Source organism: Physella acuta, unplaced genomic scaffold (assembly GCF_028476545.2).
Source record: "Physella acuta isolate Inbredline_101_S28 unplaced genomic scaffold, ASM2847654v3 ptg000359l, whole genome shotgun sequence".
NCBI classification, from domain to species: Eukaryota; Metazoa; Mollusca; class Gastropoda; family Physidae; genus Physella; species Physella acuta.
The window spans coordinates 105106-125361 of NW_026731878.1; the positions used below are offsets into that span (position 1 = coordinate 105106).

At 36.9% G+C, this 20256-nt stretch overlaps 2 protein-coding genes across 2 annotated transcripts; both read left to right on the forward strand.

The window, feature by feature from the left end:
• Window positions 1-3099: 3099 nt before the first annotated feature.
• On the forward strand, window positions 3100-6879 carry LOC131941372 (tRNA wybutosine-synthesizing protein 5). The gene is made up of 7 exons (XM_059300618.1): window positions 3100-3204; window positions 4269-4423; window positions 4518-4587; window positions 5141-5323; window positions 5756-5843; window positions 6239-6355; window positions 6454-6879. Exons 1-7 carry the CDS (start codon window positions 3142-3144, stop codon window positions 6705-6707), a joined length of 930 nt encoding a protein of 309 aa, XP_059156601.1. The 5' UTR covers window positions 3100-3141; the 3' UTR covers window positions 6708-6879.
• Window positions 6880-8326: 1447 nt separating this feature from the next.
• On the forward strand, window positions 8327-14429 carry LOC131941373 (alpha-(1,3)-fucosyltransferase C). The gene is made up of 3 exons (XM_059300619.1): window positions 8327-8404; window positions 10246-11125; window positions 12996-14429. The coding sequence occupies exons 1-3, from the start codon at window positions 8402-8404 to the stop codon at window positions 13850-13852; spliced, it is 1740 nt and encodes a 579-aa protein (XP_059156602.1). The 5' UTR covers window positions 8327-8401; the 3' UTR covers window positions 13853-14429.
• The last annotated feature ends 5827 nt before the right edge of the window (window positions 14430-20256 follow it).

Sequence of the window (20256 nt, forward strand, 5' to 3'; positions counted from 1 at the left end):
TTCAAACAGATCTATATGAAGTATATTTTATTATACTTTGACCTCCAAAAGGCCGGAAGTGGTACTTTGTCTATTCATTTTTGGAAGTCCACGTGTTGAATTTAACATCGAAGTGTGTACATCATACAAGTCATATCCTGCATGTAAAACATGAAATTAAGACGGCAGTGCTCCTGTTAAATAATGCCCCGACGCAACGTGTAAATAAAGCATTGGATTTATAACCTCACTTGGGCCGTCCGTTTCATAAGCGACGTCATGATTTTTAACGAAAGTTACCTCCCCTCTTCACTAAAAAAGGGGGACCTACACCCAAATAACGACACACCCGTCAAAACTATAATTTTAAAAAAATTCTTAAATATTTACCGATCATGGTCAACGTTGAATCGGCCTCAATTGATTTTTGGGGTCTTCCATAAATGACGTAACGCTTTTTTTGGACGATTTTTACCTCCCCTCCGTCACACGTCGTCACAAAAAGCCAGAACCCCCCCCCCCTAAAATGACGTCACACCTCAGCCTGCAATCCCACCCCCCCCTCGAATTTGTCCCCGGGAAGGGTCGCTACGCCTCTGGGGGGGGGTGACACCCGACCTCGCTACGCCACTGATAGGTACACAATACATGTTATTGAAGATAGTGGGGGGGGGGAGGGGTAAATCCGAAATTTTTGTGGATGACCCTTAATTTGAGTACTGTTTCACTTACGTGGACGAATTTATATAATAGATCTAAGTATAAAATATAAAATCTTGTTCTCTTGATTATAACAAATATTGATTGATTTCCGGTGACCGACAGTAGTAGATCTACTTTATGGTTACGCTTTTTCCGATTTCTCAAAACGATCACTTCTACCAGACCGATTTCTTTCAAACTTTTTACGGTGAGGACTCGATGACTATGCACTTTGACATAAATGTGACTAACTAGATATTTAATACCCTTTAAAAAATATTAACCTATGATTCCTTTATAAAGAACTAATTCTTCGCTGTATTATAAACAGTTTGGTGCACAATTATTTTTGTGCCAAAAAGGAATATAGAATCTAGAACAGTGGTTCCCAACCTTTTTCGGGTGGCGACCCCCTTTTATAAAAAGTAAGTGACCCGCGACCCCCATAGAATTAAAAAGCCGAAATTAGTATGGAAATTAATAAGCACTAAATTAAGCTTTTCTAGTAGACTTTCAATATGAACTACTCTTGATAACTGTTTTAAAAGCATGGGTAAAATTGCATACTATTCACAAAACCTTCGTGGTTAAGTTTTTAATTAAAAACATTTTTTGTTAACGCCAACCTATGTCATTATAATTATCTTAATTTTGTTTTTAATCGAAGAATAGTGTTGAAAATATATTCTCGAAAAGTCAATCAATTTTATGTTTGGGTATGAATGGTGAATACTACACCAAAATTGTGTCTGCAGTTTTTCATCTTACTCGGAATCATTCTGCAAATCAAAGAATTCATCTTGTAATTCATCGGGAATGCTGGCAACATCAAGGGAAGAAGAGAACGGGTAATGCGTAAATGCAGATTCTTCTTTTTTTCAGCTCAGAGAAATAGCGATGCAGTTCGTTTTCAAGAGATTCAAGATGCCCAGAAATCGCTTCTTTCAAAATTTTAATTATCTCACAATCAGATTCATCTACCACAGCGCAGAGTTTCTCAAATTTACAATATTTCCAATATTTGTTTTCTTTACCGATTTTGCAGCTTTGATAAAAATGCCCCGAGATTATCATGGAAAGTTATAATATTCGTTCATTTTCCCTGAAGCTTCAGGTTAAGCTTATCTTGATGTTCGAACACATCTGCTAGGTATGATACTCTTTCCAACCACTCTATGTCGTTTTAAGTATACCAAAAAGTCTTGTTTCCTTTGCACTCCCAAGCACAATTTGATTTCAGATTTCAATTCAAAACAGTGTTTCTTCCAGACTTTTTTCTCCGGGGGGGGCACTTGAAATCTTCGGGGGGGCGGTAAACTTTCTTCGGGGGGGGGGCGGACACTGTTAAAAGTATATATTTTCTATATAAATTATATAAATTTCATTTTGTTCGGGGGGGCGGTAAAAAAATTTCGGGGGGGGGCTTTGCCCCCCCGAAGAGATGCCTGGAAGAAACTCTGAATTCAAAAACACAATTTACATTTCGTTTGACAGCCAGAGTACTGTAGTGTAGAAGAGCAGAACCTCGTGATCTATATTAATGTTCTGCTCAGTTCTTTGAAGGCTTCAGATTTTATATAATTTACGACTTATACTAGCAATAGACTCTTGATGTCAATTGGTTAGGGCAGTGGTTAGGAAGCTAAATCTTTTCTGTTTTCTGAAAGCCCGATTTTGAGCTAAACATAGATGGCGCACCATCCGTACAAACCCCCACAGCCGTTCTAACCCATTTTAATCATCCAGTTTCAAAAAAGGTATTTATTTTCTCCATGCTATCTTCACAAAAGAGCAACTTTTCTTTGCTATCATCCGCATGAATATAGACAGAGACCAGCAACTGCGAACACGAACTCACGTCTGTTGATTTATCATCTTGAAAAGCAAACAATGGTGAAAGCTTAATTTCAATAAAAAGGTGTTATTTAACATTTACGTACAAGCAGCGTTTGATGAGATTTTTTTTTTTTTTTTACTTGGCATTTTCTATCACGACTTCATTTGATGCTTGCACTAATGCTGGTTAAAACTTCCTGTTTGATCAAGTCTCTGGCGTTTGCAACTAGCTTCTTACCGACGAAAGAACTCCATATATTTTTTGGTGTGTTCAGAATGACTCGTCTCAAACGACGTTTTAGTTTTGAAGATTTCATAGATTCTTGACTGAGAACAACTTTGTACAGTGCGCTTTGTTTCTTCTCTATTACATTTCCAGTGATGTTAATGAAGCCGAATTTAAAAAATTCTTCTAAATATTTATGTTTTGTTTCAAATTACTAAGGTTTAGTATACCAGTTGGCGACCCCCCAGAAAGACATTCGCGACCCCCAGGTTGGGAACCCGTGATCTAGAATCTAGATCTAGACTCAAGGCCTATCTAGCTCTAAATCTAGATTTACATGAAAGTTTAGGGGAGATCACTGCCGTTTTCTTTTCGATGTTTAGAGAAACCGAAACGAAATGGAATTATCAATATTTGAAAACATCACAAAAGAGAAATTCCTAAGTGAAATATATCCAAAGGCAAAGCGGATTTTTAAATTTGTATTAGATCCATTGATTTTAGAAGAGTATCGTGTGTATTCACATTACTAACCTCAGCCGATTTTACGTACCGCCTAAAGTACTAATCTAAACTCAGGCCCTGGGATGGACAGTACACTCACCACACTGAGCTAGAGGCTAGAGCTAGGCTAATCTAATACTAATAGAATCTAGATCTAGTAATAGACCACTAACAATAGTCTAATAAATAAATAGATCTAGTACTTTAGGTTTAGGCCCTACTCCTACTTTAATAAAAATTAATAAATCTAGATCTAGTAAAATGCTAGATCTAATTTAACAATTTTAAAATAGTAACCCTTCTGCTTTTTTAAGGAGATTCCGTCAATGTCAATATGCAGGGGCGTAGCGAGGGGGGGGGGGGTGCGGACCGCACCGGGTGACGCCATTTAGGGGGGTGACGCCTAGGCAAAAAATAGCAAAATATATAGAGAGAAACTTGAGGGGGGGGTGCAAATGGAAAGTCTGAGGGGGGGGGTGCAAATAAAAAACGTGAGGGGGGTGCAAATCGAAAGTTCGAGGGGGGGGGGGGGGTGCAAATCGAAAGTCTGAGGGGGGGGGGGGGTGCAAATAAAAAACTTGACGGGGGTGCAAATTGAAAGTTAAATCGAAAGTTTGAGGATGGGTGCAAATCGAAAATTTGAAAGTTTGTCCCCGGGAAGGGTCGCTACGCCTCTGGGGGATGACACCATTAAGTGCCGCACTGGGTAACACCCGACCTCGCTACGCCACTGATAATATGTAAACCAATTACTAGCCATATAGTAGTAGCATAATCAATAACAGGAAAGGTGTTGCCTAGCGGTAGGGCTCAAGACTGCAAGTGCAAAGCCTGAAAGTCTCGAGTTTGAATCTGGGTTCAAGTCAGTGACCTAAGAATAATTTGAATGAGCAGTGAAATGAGCACTATGACCTTGATCTGAACTTGAGACTTTTGTACAAGCGGTCAAAATGAATTCCCATTTAACTATGTCACACATTAAAAATGTAGTTAGTCTAATATTATTGTTTTATCTTTGTAGAGGGAACCTGTTATACTTCGGGGAATTAACATTGGTGAATGTATACACAAGTGGACACTAGAATATTTAGCAAGTCATGGGGGCCATCAAGAGGTCAAAGTTCATGTGTCTTCTTCATGTCAGATGGATTTTATTAGAAAAAACTTTTTATACAGGTAGGCCTGAAGTAGAATTTCTCTTTGAGATTATTAGTGAAAAATGTTGGTATTTATTCTCATTTGATTATTACAATCTTCTTAAATTTTTCAGAACACTACCATTTAACGATTTTGTGCATAGAACATTTGAAGAACATCATAAGCACTTTTTTATTGATCCGGTACTGACACTTATTTCTCGATATTAAATTTAGTATATAAGAATAAGAATTTAAAAAAAACCATAGAAAAGAATTTTAAATTTTGTATTTATGTATATAAGTTAAGCTGTGGATATGGGACGGCTAAGCCTAGCTGTCGAGAGCTAGACTGCTAACTTGAAAAGTCTCGAGTTCGAAGCTGGGTTCAAGCCAGTAGAAGGTCCCTGAGTCCACCCAGCTCTGATGGGTACCTAACTCACATAAGGGAAAACAAAGGCTGCTGGGCATAGAGCTGACCACACTATCCCTTGTCTTGGGCACAAACGGGCAAAGATAATGATGAAGCTGTGGATGCGATTAGCCACCTACATTTAGAGTATCACAGATAACTATATCAGAATCAATGATATACTTCTATCAGTTTTGAATATTAGCTTGTAAGCATTGGCATTACACTATAGTATAGCAGGTAAAGCAAAATACAATGTTTCTACCTCAATCTGTAATTATTGGTGAATCCTGCAATACTGTAATGTAAGGTAATGGTTTAAAACTAAAGAATGTATTTATCAAGACAGAGAAATACTACTTGCGTGCTCTTGGTGAGGATCCACGTAAAGATGCAGCCGACATATCAGTCCAGTTCCCTCAACTAGCTGCTGACTTGATTGTCCCAAAGTTTTATGAAGATGGGAAATTTTTCTCAAGCGTCTTCAGGATAGCCTCAAAAGGAGTTCAGCTATGGACGCACTACGATGTAAGTGTTTGTTTTTGTGTGTCTGAAGTTTGTGTTTTATTGTAATGTTATAATTATTATTAAGTTTTACATAATGGAATATCTTTTTATTAATCCATTTCAGTACTAGAATTTTGATTACTAAGTAGCAATATTGATAAATTATATTATTTTAATCATTCAGTTACATGCAAATGGTTAATTATTAACAAGTTCTAATACTAAACTAGAGCTAAGCTGTTTATTTAGCTAAATGTTTAAAGCTGTGATCACTGTCCTTTTTAATTTTTATTGCAGTTTTAAATATTCATGATTATAATTTTAAAATTTAAACCTCATTTAACCTCGTTTGTTATGTATATTTGATAGTGATTTAAAAAAAAAAATATATATTTGGGATGTTTTTATTCTTTGATTGCAAACACTATTTATATAATTTTTTTTCTGCACTAGGTAATGGATAATCTCCTTATCCAGATTGTTGGAAGAAAAAAAGTTGTTTTGTTTCATCCAAGAGATGTTGAGTATTTGTATCTGAATGGTGAGTTTACATCTTCCACCTTTGTTTTTGCATGAGTTAAATTTGGCCTCAGTTTGATACCTTGAATAATTTATGATATATTCTTAATTTTATAGGTTCAATGCTAGAAATTTGTTTAAAGGTGTAGGGGGTATTCGGGGGGGGGGGGGGGGGGGGAGGGGGAGAAGGGGGTAGTTTGTTGTGTTTTATGTTATTAATTTTTAAAAAAAAACAAGGGAAATAACTATTGTATACTCTAAAATATAAATTGCAATTTACAAAATACTGTACAAAACATAAACAAGTTATCCTTTAAGAACTCTTTTTTGGCGTTGTAAACATAGCCTTCTCTTAAGTTGATTAAGTATGCCATCATTTATTTAAAATATATTCTCATACTGGAAAATATTCTACAGGGGATAAATCAGAAATTTTAGATGTGGAGTGTCCTGACTTGCAGAGGTTCCCAAACTTCGCACTAGCCACCCCTTACCACGGGTATCTTGAACCAGGTGATGTCCTGTTTATTCCAGGTAAAATTTTCCTTAATTGTCCTAGATTTCCCTGACCTAGTGCAGGTGTAAGCCCTGAGAATAGCTGCCCATAAGCTTAATACCTTTATCTTCTGCAGCCTTGTGGTTCCATAACATGACATACACTGAAGCTGGGGTGGCAGTCAATGTGTTTTGGAGGCATCTAGAGGATAAAATGTATGATAACAAAGACCCGTATGGCAACCATGACCCCCTTCCTGCACAGAGGGCCAATCAGATTGTGGACAGAGCTCTGAAAGCCTTGGAGGAGTTGCCAGATCAGTACAGAGACTTTTATGCCAAGCGATTATGTGAAAGAATTAAATCTAAAGCTTGTGTTCAAACGTTATGATAGCTTGTCACACAATGATTTTGGTACTATGACCCTGCTGTCTTAGGTGAATGTCAAGATGATGTTACAATAGTGATAATGCATTTTACCTGCTATGTGATGCATTTTTAAATAAGTATCATTTTAATGTAATTTTTAGCACATTTTACTATTATGTGAATGACTGTCTTCATTAAATGATGTACGTAAAGTATTATAAAAAATGTTTTTTTCTTTATTTTCTTTTACTTGTCGTTGTTATCTCTTCTGATTTCTGGTTATGATAGGACTTACACTGATTTTCATGTCAAGCAATAATTGGAAAACCAGGTTTCTCCAACTCAGGAAGGTGTTAAAAGTGGAGATTTGTTTAAATCTCAATTTAAAGTTTGTGTACAACTGGAATATTTCTCCCTATACAACTACCAGAAAGTAAAAATTGCTGGCACCATAAAGAAAGCATGGACACTTTTAAGTCACAAAATACTCTCACATTGGTGATGAAGAAGACGAGATTTGTTGCCACAAAACTATTTTTGACGCTGATTCTTGCAGATTTTATAAGAACTCAATTCATCCGTGAAGTCTATCATGGGGATATGTAGGCCACATCTATATATATTTATATATAAACATACAGCAGAAACTATTACTATTAAATAATATTAATACATTACTATTCCTCAAGACACCTGTTATTTTTTTAAAGAAATGAAATTACCAATTTTTAAATAACTTGAAAATAAACTTAGTACTTACATACTCAAACCTATTAACTAAAATTAAATTTATAATTGTAGCATCTGTGTTGTATTTGTAAATAGGCAAACGTTTTATAATGTTACAATACATATTATTTTTTTCTGGATTCTTAAAATCACAGAGAAACAGCGGCACACTCCTCCCTTTCCCCACTTTAGTTGAAACCATTTTCTTAACCCTATCCCTTGGCGCTCCAAAAAGGGCTGCAGTTACTTTTCGACAGGTTTCATATATGTCAGCTCTCATTTGGCGTCCTGTCTTAACCCTGTAAGCATTGACTGAATTCATAAAAACACATTTGATTTTGCTTACAATGATTTTTGTTTGTTTGAAATGACATCTTTACTTACCAATAAAAAAAAAGTTTAAAAATCCATGCTTCCGAATTATTTAGGAAAAAAGTGCGAACCCCACCCTACCCCGAACTATAAAACCGTTAGGGTTAGGTGGGTGTGTGACCTTCACTGACCAGTGACGTTTCAAGTGTATTTTACTACTTGCTACAACCTCAATAAGGAAAATATTGAAATTAACCTGAAAAAAAAGGTGTTTGCGTATTTTCTTTACTTGGACTGAGTGATTTCATAATACAGATATAAATAATTTTTCAATACTTTTCTACGAATTTTGACACCGCAAGTTTGGGAGTCCCGCAACATTAAACTTTAATATGCCACACATGACTAAAACGTAGTGAAACTTGACAAAGGTCTACTAAACGAGTTTCACAGAATTTCTTGTACAATATCTCTATGTGAAGACGCGAAACTTCTCGGTGAGGTGCGTAATATGCAATAAAGAGACTTGGCCTACCTTCTTGGTCCGCGCCGTTCAAAACCAGATTCAAAACACAATGAACGTATGCACTCACACAATAGAGTCGTTCAGATAGATTGTCAGTTTAGTTATATTATTTCATTTCCTTTCGGCCAGAGGCGAGATTATAAGAATACATGGTAAGCTTATACTATACCACCGTAAGACTGATGATACAAATAATATGAGAAAGATTAGTGATAGATAATATAGATCTAGATTTCTAGATCCATGTGATAAAACTTAGTGATAATAGTGTAAATGAATGGAAAAAAAATTGTTTTTAACAAAAAATCATAGATCTAGTAACTTAGATTCTAGATCTAGATCTACTGATCTAGAGCGCTATTTACCGTCAATGTCGTTTAAGGGGGTAGGCTCCAGAAAAAAACGGGTAAAAAAACTTCTTAAATAATGAAACGTATTAATTAAGAATTTGTTTTTTTTTTCTGGAGCCTAACCCCTTAACATTTTGATTTTGGTGTCACACACTTGATGTACAATACTTTTAAATCAGTATTTTCTTAACGTTGAATAAATGAATATGTATAATTCAGTACTGCATTTCAGGATTAGCTCTTATTTCTCTACCCCCCCCCCCCTTTGGGCGCCCTCTAATTAACGTTCTTGACGTGTGAGAATGTACTTTTTTTCTGTATAATAATTTAGTTTCTCTCTCCCCCCCTACCCCATATAGTTGCATAGAGTTTTTTTTAACACAATCGACCTAAATGTATGTGCTCTGTAAAAGTTGCCCTAGGAAGTTCTAGATCAGCTAACGTACAAAAGGCCTGGCAATTTCCTGCTAGTATTGACATATCAGAGATAAGCAAAAATGGTTTTCTACGGGCAATACAACATTACGTTACTAAACTAATTTCCGGTTTAAATGTAATAAACTGTATTGGGGTCATCCATAAATGACGTCACGCTTTTTTGGACGATTTTTACCTCCCCCCTCCCCTCCGTCACACGTCGTCTCAAAATGACGTAACACCTCAATCTACAACCCCCCTCAAAATTGCAGTTGAATTTTTTTAAACATCGATATTTTTCTAAAATCTTGTCTAAACTATTACAATTTATTAAAACAGTTATCTAAAATGCAAAATAACGTCTAAAATTCGTTTTCTAACATTGCTTTTATATAATGCAAAAATGTGACGTCGCAACATCTGACCCCCCCCCCCTCCCCCTCATCACACATCGTCACAAAATTACTGACAACCTCCCCACTACGAGTGTGACGTCATTTATGGATGACCCCATTCAATTAATTATAAGTAATAGTCATAAGTAATTTATTTTTAAAAAAGTATACTAAGTAGAGTACATGCATATTTTGCTAGAATTTATTTAAAAAAACTGTGTAACCCCATCGAACTGTTGAAAAGCTTATTTTATTACGCATCTACAGCAGTGATATTTTAATAGTGCAGTCCTACCGTATGTGGCCTGGGGACAGAGATGGATGATTCCAGTTTTATAATTACGTTTTTTTTTATTAAACATAAAATTTAGCATTACACAGTGAGAGGAATATGATTTTTTATGTGATTTTTTTAAATCCGAGAATAAGGAACATAAAATAAACACAGCTTGTTTATTAGTTGTCGGAGACAGAGTTTCTTCCAGGCATCTCTTCGCCCCCCCCCCCCCCCCCCCGAAAAAATTCTACCGCCCCCCCCCCCGAACGAAATTAAAATTTATATAATTTATATATAAAATATATACTTTTAACAGTGTCCGCCCCCCCCCCCCCCCGAAGAAAGTCTACCGCCCCCCTGAAAATTTCAAGTCCCCCCCCCCCCCCCCCCCCGGAGAAAAAAGTCTGGAAGAAACACTGGTCGGAGATACTAAGGTTTCCATGAAGTAGACATGCACAATTTTACATTAGAAAGATTTTCTTTTTTTTTTTTAATATTTTCATGAATATTCTAAAATTTAATTTTTTTTTGTTTTTGTTTTCTTGTATTTGCAGTTGTCACGAAAGTTTAAAGTCTGCCGGACAAATACTCTGTCCCTGGCGGTGCTGACCCTCATGTCCTCGCTGCTCTACTACACGGTGACGTCACAGAAAGGCGCGGGGGCGAGCAGCGGTAGACAGCTGGTTGACGATTCAGTGCTGGACGTGGACGAGCTCATGTCACGTGATAACCGCGGTAGAGATCAGTTAGCGGCCGTGCCAGATGCACAGACTAATAAAATAGTTGTGCCTGCTACAAAAGTGCCAATACTTTTCACCCACTTTGTTCCAATCAATGAAGGGCTGACACAGAATACGTTGGTAAAGAACTCAAATGTTCCTGCTACAAAAGTGCCAATACTTTCCTCCCAATTTGTTCCAAACAATGAAGGGCTGACACAGAATAAGTTGGTAAACAACTCAAATGTGCCTGCAACAAAAGTGCCAACTTTTATACCCATCAACGAAGAACTGGTGAGACAAATGTGGGGCAAAAATGAAACGTGTAATCAGACGTGTCAGTCCATCATCGCACAAGTCATACGGTCAGGTTCAAGTCTTCAGAGGCGTGTCACTAAGGAAGGTGTAGAGGAATGGATGGAGAACGGCGTCATCTTCCGTCAGCCAGTGCCAACCAAATCAACCGACCCGTACCCAAGTCCATACGTCCCTGAGTTGGAGCCTTTTGTTCCGTTTAATTCCTCCACGTTTTTTGAAGACCAGCGGGAAGCCGGAGCTGTGATTGACAAGAAAAAAATAATTCTATGGTACATACCAACACGGTATTGGCCAAAGATGGACAGCTTAAACCCCTTAAGGTTTTGTCCGGATTTTCCTTGTGTGATAACTACAAATAAAACGTTTGCTGAACAAAGTGCTGCGATGGTTTTTCCGGGTAAGTAAACAGGAGCAGCTCAATAGAGTCGTAGTATGCCATTTCAATGAGCTCCAAAAAAGAAAAGTAAATATTAGATAGCATGTTGTATATTTAAACCATTGATTATTGGCAATAAAATTGTCAATACTATCCCTAGCTATATGTCTAAAATTATCCCTTGTCCTAACCTAGACATACCAATTGTAATTGATTTTATTCTATCTAGCAATCACAAACAGCATTATCAGCATACGACCGCTATTTGTTGGAAATTTCTTTGTTTATAATCATCTTTGTGATTAGAAAAACAACATTTTGACAGCAAGCTCTTATATATATAATACAAATAAGAAAAAAAAGATGTTTTAAAAAAATAAATAAAAATAATAATGCATCCCTACTTAAATAACTATAAAGAAAAGCACCTGGCGCTTATTAAATTTATTTTAGTAAATGTATTAAATACCTATAGCGACCTATGATTTTTAATTTCTCGTACAGAGAAAGTATTGTCATCGTGCAGAAAAATTGTAAATAGTATTTGCAGTTTCACACCTCCCCACTGTATCGTATACGGAATATAAAGGATTCATTGCAACTATGCAAAAATCTAAAATCAAGCTTTTGTTTAATTTTGTTGTTTTATTACCTTCTAGAGCCAGAAAACTTATTTTTCCCATCTTTTCCATTTGTGTGTGTATGTTAACCCGATACCCCGGGCACCGTTTCAGTTAGGCTGACCAATTTTCACACATAAATATTATATCGAATTTGTAGTTTTCTTTAACTTTTGAGCTATTTCCGGTAACCGGAAGTTATTCATACTCTATTTTGTTTCTTAAAAGCCGATAACCTAAGTAACATTAATGCTAGGTAGACGAAACACAATAACTCGAGAACTGTTTCAGTTACAGAAAGGAAATAATTTCATGTTTACGTAAAAGAGCTTATATGTAGATAACTTTCAATTTTAGTGGCTTCGGATAGCCGGAATTGGTACTTTATTTCTTGTTTCTAAAAATACTAAAATACCAAATAACGTGAGTACTTTTTCAGTTAGATTGACGAAATTTCAAACACAGATATTTGTTCTTAATCGCTGGTTTCTTCCAAACCTTGAAACAATTTCCGGTGACCAGAAGTAGTACTTTACGCTATTTCCGATGTCTCAAAAAAACTTAATGTTTCATTTAGAAAGTACACTGTTTGCGTGTATTTGGTGGTCAATTCTTTTTTTTTTTGGAGCCATTCTATTCTGGTTAAAAAAAAATTAAATTAATTAATAAAAAACATTTCTATAGCCCTGGAAGTGCCACCCCATTCTCCCGCTTTATTTATGCATGCATTAATATATATTTTAAAAATAATTTATTAAACAAATGATTTTTATGCATAAAAAACTTGCTATCAAAAGTTTTTTTAAACTAAATTTCTTTTCTTGAAAAAAAAATCGTTTTACAGCCAATTTACATTTTTAAATAAATTAATCACTCTTAGCACTAACCTCTTTAATTTCAAAAGCGTGTATTGTGTCTTAAAACAACAGTGTGTGAGACAGTTGTGTCTACGTGTTTATCTACACATTCTCTATGGATAAAAGTTTACATGAGTTAGAATAAAAAAAACCAAAAGAAAGTGTTATTTAAGATTGCTCTAACTACCAACATGTACACATAATTAAAAAATGATACTTTACCCATTTTTTGTTATGTAGGCCTATGTAATAAATAGCAGCCAGAGAAAGGCTGGGAATATTCCCCTAATTATAGCATCATAGGGGACGGAATCCTTATACGAAAATTAAACGGTTAGATTTAAGAAAAGAATTTTTTTTTAAAATTAAGTGATTATTTTATTCATAATAATAAACACTTTGTTTAATCACCAGGTGAACTGCTGACAAGACCTCCACCAAAACGGCGTCCAGACCAGGTGTTTATTTTTAGCAACCACGAGCCACCCACCCCATATTGGTGGGGGAAAAGTGGACTCAAGAACGACAAACTCGGATGGAAGACTGTCTTCAACTGGACCATGACTTACAGAATGGATTCTGACGTCACTTCCTTATATGGAATCTTACGAAGGCGGTTTAAACCGATCACTCGAGATTATGAATCTATCCTGGCCAAAAAGACAAGGAAAGCTGCTGTGCTTGTTAGCAATTGTAAATCGTCGGGGAAACGAGAAAAATATATTGCAGAGATACAGAAATATATTTCTGTAGACGTATACGGCAAATGTGGAAATTTTTCTTGCGCACGGGCCGATGATGATAAGTGTTTCCAAACCATCGACACCAACTACAAATTTTATTTATCCTTCGAGAGTTCAATGTGTGAGGACTACATAACAGAAAAGCTTTTCAGGTACATTAGCACCAACACAATCCTAGTGGTCCGTGCAAGCAATGAGTACTCACGCCACGCCCCTCCAGAAGTTTTCATCAACACGGCAGATTATGCCAGCCCTAAAGAGCTCGCGGACAAGCTGCTTTACCTGGACCAACATGACAGCGAGTACATCCGTTTTTTACAAGAGAAGGACAAGTACGTTGGTATCTATGAAGACTATCCAATCAGAGAAGAGGATGGGCGGATACGTTACATGCATTATCATTACGAGGGCGTGGCATTTTGTCAAGTATGTCAGAGGTTGTGGAACCTTCAGTCATATTCTAAAACAGTTCCAGACGTTAAGGAATGGTTCACAAAAAAGATGTGTCGTCCACCTCTAGATATTTGACATCATTTTGATTTGTCTCACGCCCTGCCGAAATTTATTTTAAAATTATACTTACAATTATGTTTAAATTATCTTTAAACTATATTTTAATACGCCACTTTTGTTATTGTTTTAAAGGACTATTTTATTGACATTTGTGATCTAACTGCGAGCCACATAAGGAATTATACATTTATCAAAGAAAGTCTCTCACCCGTGTCACGAAATCGTTTGCCAGTTCCTTTTTTATTTTTACGGTAACTTCCCGTTAAAACTTTTACAAGCTAAAATATCAAAGCATACAGAAGGTTCATAATAGTACGATTGGTATAAAAACGCGATTATGTAAATTTATATCTAAATCCCACGGAACCTTTTTAAAGTGAACTTGCACATTTTTAAATTTGTCAACTCAATATATCTTGCTTCAGAACAAAACCTGTTTGTAAATTAGCTGCTGCTTTTTTGCTCTTTAAAGATTTTTTTTGTTTATCAGAATAACAACGTTTGGTTGGATCACTGTACTGTTTTCACTTTCTTTTTTTTACTTGTAATTGAATTTTTTTCCAGAGTATATTATTACCTGTTTAAAATGTTATATCCGTATTGTAAAAAAAAAATTAAAGTTATTCTTTTTTCTGAAGTTTTATGAGGAGGCAGTTTTTTTTCTCAGTATTTAAAAATTGTTATTAATTAAATTTACATGAGGTATACAAGTATATGTTACGGTCAAAGCCCGAAGTCGGCCAATGCTAGGATTGGCCGGCCAATCCGCGCATTGGCCAATATCGCCTCCAATAGGTCGGTCAAAGTCCGAAACTTTGCTTGATTTCGGCCTTTGGCCGGCCAATCCGCAGACTGGCCATGGTGGACCGGCCAAAGTCTTAATTAGAAGATCATCTGGTTAAGGAAGACTGGCCAAAGTCCGAACTAGAAGATCATGAGCAGATTTTGTTTTTTTTTATGCCGTAAGGATCATGAAATTAAGTCTTTATTGATTATTAATTGAAGTAAATGACAGAAACATTCACATTTTTTATTGTACTATAGTCTCAATCTATCAATATCATCATTTGTTAAACAAGTTGAACTTTTATGGCATTTAGAATGATATAGCAGCTTGTTATTTTTACACTTGCAGCGATTTGTTGTGCACTTAGTTGTGCAATTGCAGCGAGTGTAGCCTTGGCCCCCAGTCAATGATTGTGAAGATGCGATGGTTCGTAGTGAATTTTCCTCAGTGTCAACTGACGACAATAAGAGCAGTTTTTCGTGAAGAATTGAAAACTCACTACTAGCATACAGTTGTTTTAGAACACCATGTTCCGTTCCTAATTTGTAGAAACCGCCCTCGACGCCCATGACAACTGCAATCACGCTTCTGGGATCACCGTGACCTCTGTCAACATCTGGAAAACGGATGCGTACATTGTCACCCACTTCACCATCTTTAAATTTTGTATTTGATGTTTTAAGCATCTTAGCACCTTGAATTTGCAAACCAGTATGAGCTGCTGATCTGTGTTCCATGATGGCTTGTTTTTTCTGACACAATCTGCAGGTAATGTTCCCTCCGTACCCTTCGTCTGCTTCATTGAGTATTCCACAAATAGCATGGACATCGTTGCCACAGGATCCAAAAGAATGAGCTGCACTACAATGTTTTTCACAAACTATACAGAATCTGTTGGCCACATTATTGTCACGCAACTGGTCTGGACGTTCCGCCAAGGCAGCATATGTGTTAGCTGAGGATGTCGTTGCATTTATGGCAACCTCCATTTCTTGTTCAATGTTCTCAAGATCTTCCTCAGTAACTATTTTATCGAGAGCCCATATATGGAAACTAACATGGATTTACATTTTTTTCTTTTGACAGCCATCTGCTATGTCTGTCTCATGGACTGACTGCCCTTTTGATCCTTGTCGACTTGCATATAGAATGCTATACAAACAAGAGCTAAACAATACGTTACTCTCAATGAAAGCGCACTCAGAATAATGAAAATGCGATCACAACTTAGTATAGATAGAACATTGGCCAGTACGTACCGGCCAGTGCGCGCATTGGCCGGCCAATGTACAAAATACGATCTTAGTGCTAAGTTCTTCGGGCTTTGGCCAAGAGAGCCGGCCAATGCGCGGATTGGCCGGCCAATCCGGGGTTTGGCCGCACTTCGGGCTTTGACCGTAACATATATATTTGTGCGTGCTGACCATCTTGACTCATTTAATGCTATTTCCTTTGTGTGAGAATGTTTTTTTTTCTGTTCATGCATTCAGCTCCCGTCCCTAATCCACATATATTACATTGAATTTTTAACACAAATCACCTACAATATGCTTCTATTTGAGATGCTATAGTTATAGATCAGCAGCTTCCAGCTAGTATCTGAGAAGGGTAAATGAAGGGACAATGTGGTTAGCACAATGTCCTGTGGCCTCTACTTTCCCTTTCCTAAGCGTTGTGGACTAAGGAATGTCATAGACATTTAGGTTGGCAGTCATACAATCTACCACCCGACCACTCAGTCCCACTTTTACTTTTATGTCTCCTTCCTTTGTCCCCTCCCCCTCTTTACCCTTACAATTAATAAATACATAAATTAACCGTTAATGAATTGCCAAACTATATTTTACAACTTCCGCAAGATTTGACAGACACTAGTCAGCGGATATTACTTTACTTGTGCCACACGGTGTATTTTATGAATGTATTTTGTTCATACACACACCATTCACTTCTGCTGGCCAAACATTACTTACACATTAAGCTCACCCCAAACATAAACTGTCCGAAAGTGCCGCCTGTTTCAACTAGGATAGTATTTGTTTGGTGACTTTAATTAGAGAAAACAATGAAGGAAAAACGGTTCTTGATTTTTTTTTAAATAATTCGTAAATAGATTATTTGAACATTATTTACAGTTACGAAATGTAATAACATAAGTTAGTTTTTGGATAAAAATGTTCTAACTGCTAAACCTAAACACAACAGAAAGATCAATGTTATTTTAAAATGTAATAATTGCTAATTTTCTGTTTAACTCGAAATAGGGGAAATCTTTATACCTATTTATACCAAAACTTCAGCGTCTTTACATTATTGCAAGTACTAGCGTGGGTCTCTTCTCAAATATTAGTAAAGGTATCCAATAGGTACTAAAGTGCTAAAGTGACCCACGCTTTTCTTTATAGTTATTTAAATAGTAGTCTATAATTTATTTTCTACTTTTTAGTGCATTATTACATAAAAGCTTGTTATTAAAACGGTTTTTAATGAATTTTTTTACCCCCTCCTCTTGTAGGCGTAGGCCTACTGTCATAAAAATTAACTGGGGCAACATGTATGTTTATTTTTTGTTAAGCGCGACAACTCTTTTATACTGTCGACAGCATCATCCAAGCTTGGTTACTTCCCCTTAAGAGAGGATTATAATTTCTGAATATGTGACTATGTGATGAGGGTATGTCATGCCACCCCCCCTCTCCCTACACGGACAATATAGAACACAATATTAAAATCAAATATGAAATAAATAATTTAATCACCGTCCACCCACACTAAGGTAAATGGATGGGGTGAGTGGTGTGTGTGGAGGGGGGAGGGGGGATGACTATGATGTAAAAACAATCGGTAATAATAATCATTAAAAAAGTTAAAAAAAAACCACGTTTTCTGATTGAACTAAAAAGTAGAAAATAAATGCTATACATCACAATAATGCAAGCGATCACTCTACTATAAGCGACGAAAAACGTGGGGCGCCGAAGTAAAAGTTATATTACTATTGATTAGATAATACTATTGACTTTTATTAGGGAGCTTGTAGAGAGTCAACAGTATTAGAAACTGTAAGAAAATCACGGCACCCCACGTTTTTGATCGCTTATAGTAGAGTGATCGCTTGCATTATTGTGATGTATAGCATTTATTTTCTACTTTTTAGTTCAATCAGAAAACGTGGGTTTTTAAAAACTTTTTTAATGATTATTATTTTCTACTTTTTAGTCTTTGTCTGTTTGTTTGCATTAAAATCTTGCTATCGATTTTATCTTTTCACTTTTTTTTGGGTAAACGAAGACAACTCGTAAAAAGACAACTCGTAAAAAACACGTTGTGTGAATACGTTACTGACTAGAACACATAGATTTGAACCCGTGTCGAGTGGGATAGCAATCGTGTCAGGGGCGTAGCGAGGGGGGGGGCGGGGGGTGCGGACCGCACCGGGTGACACCATTTAGGGGGGTGACACCAAGGCAAAAAATAGCAAAATATATAGAGAAAAACTCGAGGGGGGGGGGGGTGCAAATCGAAAGTTTGAGGGGGGGGGGGTGCAAATCGAAAACTCGAGGGGGGGGTGCAAATCGAAAGTTTGAGGGGGGGGTGCAAATCGAAAACTTGAAACTTTGTCCCTGGGAAGGGTCTCTATGCCTCTGGGGGGGTGACACCATTAAGTGCCGCACCGGGTGACACCCGACCTCGCTACGCCACTGAATCGTGTGCCCAACCACTCGACCATATCGTCTCCCCCATACTGGCCACCAGTTGTTACGGTTGTTTGTACACAAATTACAGTTACTGGGTTATGTCCCTTTTTCCCCACGTTTTTACTACAACGAGCCAACCCGCGGCGTATCATACGCCGCTATTTAGTTGATTTATTTTCTACTTTTCAGTAATTCATAATTTGTGAATTCGACAGTACCAGTGCTGCCACTGAAAATATTTCTTTAAAACACTATAAGTAGCTCTTTAAGGACCATAACCCCCCCCCCTTCCTTACCCCCACCCCCCCCTCTCCCCCCCCCCCCCCCTTACGTTTAAAATCGTTGGCTCTGCTTGTAAACATTTAGAGTGAACACAGCTCACTAAGGACTTGTAAGGGTGGGGAGGTAGGGATCGCGTTTACAGCTTGTTTTCTTGCGGCTCCCAGAAGAGAATTATATATATAGATAGATTATATAGCGGTCTAAAATGCTCAATAAAATGTTTCCATGGATCAAGTTAGTAATAATAACAATTGAATATTCTAATGTCATCCAAAACAAAGCTTCCCTGAAAATTTCAGCGCGCTAGCTAACTGGGAAGTGCCAGAAATTTCGATTCCAAGATTTGATTGGAAAGACAAACAGAGACGAAAGCAAGTTAAAGAAAACGTGGGAAAATAAGCTTCCTCCTTAGAGGCATCTTATTTATTTAATAAAATAACATCAAGTTTCAAAGACTAGTTCTCTTTTTTCAATATTGTTTGAACGTATGGGAAAAAATTCTACCTTCCTTTTAAAACATATTAAAGAAATAATACATAAATTGAAACGCGCTGGAAGTTATGTGATGTTGTATTACATTTTTAAAACAAGTTACGAGAAAGATTTCAGAATTATACCCTATGTACTTCACAATGTCGATGGATGCTTTAGTGATACAGAACATAGTTTTAAAAAGTTCTAAGCTTGTTACCAAATATATACTGATATATGTGTATGTTGTCTGGTGACTACAGTTAGATCGGTTGTGTGATGACGGAGTTTTGTGTGTACGTGAAAGTGCTACGTGTAAACAATGTGTAGTGAGATTGTCTGACATTCGTGTATGTTCGATGGGTGGGTGTAGGACAGTGTCTAGTGCAAGGTTAACAAGTGCTGGTGTGTTTTGACATGTGGGTAGCTGAGCTAGTGTTCAGGGGACGAACAATGAGAGATGGGAAAAGGGAAACAACTGGTGACACGGACTATGGAGGGAGGGGGGTGTGAAGGAGAATAGATTAAACTTAACACGCATGTCAAAACCTATGACATGGTGTGTTCAACAGCTATTTTACTTTTTATTTTTGATATGGGAAATTTCTAAACGTGTGTTGGCTATTGAAAAGACTTCCCAAGATAAACTAGCTCAACTGTATCGCTTTGCGGTTTTTGGTAGACATATTGAATTGTGTAAGTTGACTGGATTCTGTTGTTCATTCTGTGTGTGTAGATTCTGTGTGGGGAGCATGATTTGTTCGTGGGATCAGCAAGGACTGTTTATTTCTGGACATTGCTTCTATGTAATTAATAGGACCCATCACCAAAAAAAAACCAACAACAGAGGAAACACCAACAAGGCTCCATCAAAAAAGGCCCGATCAACGAGAGGAACAATAAGCTAGAGGACCCATCAGCTAGAGGCTCCATCAGCTAGATCAACAAGATGATCAGACACAATGAAAATCAGTAAGTGCGTAGCGGGCTTGTATATGTATACAGTAAACAAAAACAAAATATTATAAACAAACTACCACAAACCAACGAACATAAGTTACCACCATTAACTGACAACAGACCAACGAACAACAACTAACCCATTAACAGACAACCAACCAAACATAGACCACAAAATCACTAACTTTCAAATGACAAACAATTAGGACGTCATTATACCT